This window comes from Lissotriton vulgaris, chromosome 6 (assembly GCF_964263255.1).
Source record: "Lissotriton vulgaris chromosome 6, aLisVul1.2, whole genome shotgun sequence".
Taxonomy (NCBI): Eukaryota; Metazoa; Chordata; class Amphibia; order Caudata; family Salamandridae; genus Lissotriton; species Lissotriton vulgaris.
This window is the reverse complement of record NC_141694.1, coordinates 212944996-212950995: the sequence shown is the minus strand read 5'-3', so window position 1 is coordinate 212950995 and position 6000 is coordinate 212944996. Positions and strand designations below refer to the sequence as shown.

Genomic DNA, 6000 nt, shown 5'->3' with positions numbered 1-6000 from the left:
ATGTGTGCCATGAAGTAACTAAAAAGCAGCACTCTAGAAAAGTGTCAAATCTAAATATTATTGCATATAAATTGTAAAGAATATTCTAAGTAATTACATACCACTGCACTTTCCTGTTTCCATTGCAGAAGACCGCTTTCTTATTGGAGGGAACACGGCAGTTATCCAATTACTAATATCTTGTCTTGGGCTCGACAGCCTGTGAAAGATATAGGCACCTGCATTCCGTTAGTCTACATTTCAGCATATTTTACATACCTTGATCGGTAAAAGTTTCTAAATCATAATGCACATTTTGAAAATGGCATTCTGCCAGTGGGTGTGCAGATGTATACATTTCAGTGCAGGTCTGAGCAGGCTGCCAGCATGCAGAGATGCATGCTCAGGGCGATGCATATCATCCTGCCGCTAATGGTGTACGTAAACACATTACTGTAATTGTTAAAATGCTGCATTGGCCAGGTAGTGCTCTGCACAAGTACGCAGACTCTGCTGGCTTCAGTTCTTGCCGCATGCCGGTGTCATTACATTACCACGAACAGAAGCAAAAGAAAATCCTTTTGTGAAATTGCTCTCTTGCTGCAGCGCATAATCAGAACAATTAGTTAATTTTCAATCCTTCTTTCTCTGATTTATTGACCTGTAAACCTGTGCCATTGAAAGGCTCGTGAAATCAGCCATCCGGGTTTCATTGTGTTCCTCTCTCTCTCTCTCTTTCCCCATCTCTGCCTTTTCTCAATCGCTATCTCTCCCTCTCCGCCTCTCACCCTCGCCGCGCGCGCGCTCCCTCCCTTCAGGACAGCGAGGCACGTGGTTGCAGTGTAGTATATAATTCAGGCGGCACTGCCGGGCGTCCCTGGCGTGGCACCGCGTGGAGCATTGGTAGTGCGGCAGGAATCTTCGTAAACACCAAGTCCGGCCGCCGCCGAGGGCAGGAAAGAGCCGGAACGCCCCCCAGTTGCGGGGCTGCACCCCGCTGCAGTGTGCCCAGGGGGCAGGGAGGGCACCGCAGGTGTGACTGAGCCACGCACGTCCAATGTACTTTCTCCGGCTCTCTGGAGTTTACGCCGGCAGGGGTCGGAGAAGGATGCTGCAACAAGCCGCCCACAGAGGACTCCGGGCGTTCTTCTACAAGCTGGGCTTGTTCGTCAGCAGGCACCCCGTCTTCTTCCTCACCCTGCCCTCCGCGCTCAGCCTCATCTTCGGCTTGCTGCTGCTGCACCGCTTCAAGACGGAGAGCGACCTGGAGACCCTCCTGGCGCCCAGCCACAGCCTGGCCAAGACGGAGAGGAGCCTGGCCAGCAGCCTCTTCCCGCTGGACCAGTCCAAAGCCCGGCTCTACTCGGACCTGCACACCCCCGGGCGCTACGGCAGGGTCATAGTAGCGTCCAGGGCCGGGGGGAACATCCTGCTGCAGGCGGAGCAGGTGCTGCGCGTGCACCGCTCCGTGCTGGGCATGAAGGTGAACTACATGGGATACAATTACACTTTCTCTCACCTGTGCATGTTGGGGGACGAGGACCGGAAGTGCGTAGTGGATGATATAGTGTCAGTGATGGAGGACCTGAGGCAGGCTGCCCTCTCCAATAGGACCACCACCAGGCTGCATGTCAGCTACCCCAGCACCAAACTCAAGGTATGCCCTCGCTGCCTGCTGTTGAACCCTCTGAGGGGGCAGAGCGTTGCACGTGAGCTGAAAATGTTAAGAGCAATATAACTTACGCCGTTGTGTCCCTGATTATTTGTAGGTCGGGGGCATGGTCGAAATTTATTGCAACCACTAAAATCTCAATCCTTGGGATTAGAATTTATCAGGCGTGATAAACTGCACATGTTGTAACTTTTTGTGGAATAACATGAATTTTTGGCTCTTACCGCACCAACATCTTCCCGCGATGGTAAACATTGCACACTTTTTCCAGTTATAAAGTTCTGCAGGTTTGACCTGGAGGAGTGTACTAAAGAGTGAGGGCCTTATCACACCCGATAATTACTGGTTGCAGTAAACTGTACACAAATTGGAACTTTGTCAACTCATAATCATAACCATAGACGTGGACATACTTCCAAAAATCCCAATTGTGGTGGGTAGTTAGTAAGTAAAAGATTACAACAAATTATGCATTCTAAGTTGTACGTGACATATAATCAACCCGTCTCTAAGACATAGTGGTCTGGAGGGATCAAGGCAGTCAGTTGAGTCCTCCTAACAATATTATAATACTCATAAGAACTGTCTGTCCCTAGTGGGTAGGACGGACACAGTGAGTAGAGAGTACACTGAATGGGAACTAACTTAGTTTAAGGGCGACAGCCATTCCCCACCTGTTGGGTGGCATGCTTCATCATCGGGCCCCTCCTGGCACCTTCCTATGGTGGGTTCTATGGTGCAAGCTACTGTGTAATTGATGTTTTTTTTATGGCGAGCTTATGGGGAGCTTTTCTGATGGCTTTATTGCTGTGTCACTAATATGATATCTCAAGAGTGAAGATTGTGTGCAGAGGGGGTTCAAAAAGTGAGTATTAAGAACAACCTACTGGGTGGAAATTCAGCTTTTATTGAGTCCCCCAGTGGCGATGTTAAAAAAGAGCGGGAAGTATTTCAACCTACTAGCGGAGGTCGACATGTTTCTGCCCATTCGACTCTTTATAGAGGTGTTATTGGAATTCTTCAGGAGCGTGGTTGCCCTCTGATGTGGGCAGAGAGGGCAGCAAAGGTGGGCCCTTGAGTGCCCCTTCGAAATGAAGAAATACCAGGAAACCATTTAACCAGCTCCCAGGTCCCAAGGTTAGTCATCGTTTCTTCCTGCTATTACACGCAGAAACTCTACCTTCTCTCTGCAAGTAGAGTCTAAACGTTGAAGATCTGCAGATTTACTATGGATTTCACACTTGGGGATGGGAACTCATGTGATTGACCCGACCGGAATTAAAAACCCATGCACGACAAGGAACAGAGAGAACAGCAATGCCACCCTGAAAAGAAATCTGCAGCCAAGAGGTGTTAGCTGTATTTTGTTTAATGTGTTCAGATAATGGTCACCCTGCCTCGAAGGCAAGTAAGAGCACTGCACTGGAAAATACATGTTATTGGCAGCTTGGCTTACATTTTAAAGTTCTAGTGAAATTCTCTTCACTGTTTAATGGCCCTTCCACCTAATAAAAATAGTAGGGAGTTAATTCAGAAGTGGAGCAGAGCTCATTAGGCCAGTTTGAGAGAAGGCGTTCGATGTCTCACTGTGCAAGAGTGATGCATTCAGACTGAAAATGACATGAACTTTATTGACTTGACAAGTTGTTCACCTGTTGCTGAAGTCAATGCAGCGAGCAGACAAAACGGCATGAAGGATGCATTATTATTTTCCAGTTTGCACCAACACATATTTGTGCAGACAGCCCTGGTATCAGATAGTGCGCTTGGCTGATAAGAAGGTGTGACAGGTCTGGATGCTTTTTGTGCTTTGGAACGAGACTTCACAGTTCTTCATTTTATCGCTCTCCTTCTGATCTTTAAGAAGAAAGATAATCTAGAACTGTTGTTTTTTTGGACAGTGCAAAAGAAATTGCCTGTCTGTATACAGAATCTTGTCTCTCTGAGTTTCCACGTCTGTTTTTGTCAACCAGACTGAATCAGTTGCGGATTACTAAATAGACAAAGGATGCAACAGCCTATGGGCCCCACTCCTTTTAGGGCCCCCTGACAACAGATCAAAATACAACTTAAAGTACATAAACCAGAGACATCAGGTTCACATAAGTTTTTCTCTTAAAAGCTCATCTTCTGGCAGCTGTCAGTTTGTAAAAAAAAAAAAAATCCGGTGCATTGGTATTATGAGATAATTTGCGAGGGCCCCCCAAATTTAGGCTGCCTAGGAGCCTCCACAGGGTTTAATCCCGCAATGGTTTTAATCAGTTTCTTTTGTGGGCACTAAACCCCTCCCTACATTTGAAACGTCCTTCTATATCTGTATAAGTACTGTCATAAGATATGGTTGGTTTGGTACTTTTATCTGTTAATTGCAAAGCTCTTCCTGGAGCCATCTGCAAGCAGTAGCAACTTAACGAACCTGGACCAAGTCATCTGTGGCGCTGCAACCATTTTTCGAGAGATTATACAAAACATAAGGAGAAGAGAGGCAACAGAAATAGGCAGTTAAGTAGCCAAAATAAATGTTCTTGAGTCTTCAATTAAAAGAATTCTTCTTTATTGGTTTCAACCCAGTGCAAGTGCAGCCAACACGTTTCTCCCTAAACAGGGCTTCATCAGTGCAATATGAACACCACCCAACGACTTATTGGGGTGCAAAGGTGTCACTTCTGAGTGTATGTCCTACTCAAGATACTGTAGTCTTGGACTAGGCCCTTTTGGCAGGTTCACCCCAAAACTTTTTGCATTCTCCTAGCCTTTTTCTGTAACCTGATGTTGGTGACTTTAGGCCTCTGAGCACTTTAGCACTGTGGTTCAGTGTAAAGTGCGTGCGCTCTCTGTTTTACATTGGTACGGTTGGCCTGCCCTCCCATAGGAATGCATTGGGGATGAGTGTGTCCGTGGTAATTCCTGGTATGAGAGGATTGGCAGGGGCGAGTTTAGTATGTATGAACTTGTGAGAATAAATGCTGCACGATGGTGTGCGCATATTTATGATGACTGGTGGAGAAATACCACTTTTAGAAGTTGCCATTTCTGTGTGCTATGTGTCTGCATACCTGATGTGAATTGCAAGTCTGGCTTGTGAGTGACAGGGGCTGATAGGTGTGGGTGGCTCCAGGAAGGGCAGGGTGAGTCAGTACTAGGCTGAATGGGACACCTCGGCTAAGACTGGTGGGAGGAGTAATCCCCTGACTCTGAATAGGATGGTGTCTTCCCTAGTGAATGCTGGCTCCACCCCCCTGTGGTGTGTCTAATGACAAGCCCCTACCTGACAAAGGGGAAGAGGAGCTTGCAAAACAAAGTGCCCCAATTCTCCCTGAACCAGTTGCACCTGGATCCCCCATGCCCTGCACTCAGACAAAGGAATCTGTGGTATAAGTAAAGGGGCTGTGACCCCATGAAATGGTTCAGTGCATTCCTGGACTTGTGAGGGGTTTGCTGCTGCTGGGGCCGAGGAGGAACCACCATGGGAGCTTACCTCCCTGCTGGAGGGCCTTGTGTCCTGGGCCCAACTATGCCCCATATACCTGGAAGAACTCTCCTGCTTGGACCTTCTTTCTTTAAGGTCCAGGACTTTTTCGTGCTCTTAGTGCCTCGTGAGTGTTCTGACTTGTAATCCCCAGGAGAGAGAAGAGCACGTGAACTGTGCAGCACAGAGCTGCGATGTACCTCGGGGGAATGCTGCTGGATTCTAGCACATCTGCATGGATTATATCCCTGTGTGACGAGCTGCGGCTACAGCCGGGTGCCGCTCACTGACCTGCTCATCTGTGCTGAAACGAGGAACTGCTTTTCTGCCCAAATCCCAAACCGCATTCCCTGGGGCAGAGGTCGGCTGGTGGGAGCGTCACTGCAATCGGCAGTTTTCCATCTCGCTCTCAGCGCGACCCGCCCAGGTAGCAGTGCATTGGTTGTGCCCAGGAACAGCCTACCGGGGGACTGCGAGGCCCAGAAACCACCGCTCTTTGCAGCCGGCGCCTCTTCCCCCGGCGGCCACGCCCACTGATTGGAACGCTGCTTTATAACCTTTCGCGACACCCGCTGCGCGGGTGCCGCTCACTGACCTGCTCATCTGTGCTGAAACGAGGAACTGCTTTTCTGCCCAAATCCCAAACCGCATTCCCTGGGGCAGAGGTCGGCTGGTGGGAGCGTCACTGCAATCGGCAGTTTTCCATCTCGCTCTCAGCGCGACCCGCCCAGGTAGCAGTGCATTGGTTGTGCCCAGGAACAGCCTACCGGGGGACTGCGAGGCCCAGAAACCACCGCTCTTTGCAGCCGGCGCCTCTTCCCCCGGCGGCCACGCCCACTGATTGGAACGCTGCTTTATAACCTTTCGCGACACCCGCTGC

General features: G+C 49.2%; 1 protein-coding gene across 1 annotated transcript in view; it reads left to right on the top strand.

The window, feature by feature from the left end:
• The first annotated feature begins 1083 nt into the window (after positions 1–1083).
• Positions 1084–6000, top strand: part of PTCHD4 (patched domain containing 4) — a 371171-nt gene continuing 366254 nt past the window's right edge. The window contains exon 1 of the mRNA XM_086925161.1: positions 1084–1636. Coding sequence (XP_086781287.1) covers positions 1088–1636 — 549 coding nt within the window. The 5' untranslated portion in view covers positions 1084–1087. The remainder of the gene's footprint in view (positions 1637–6000) is intronic.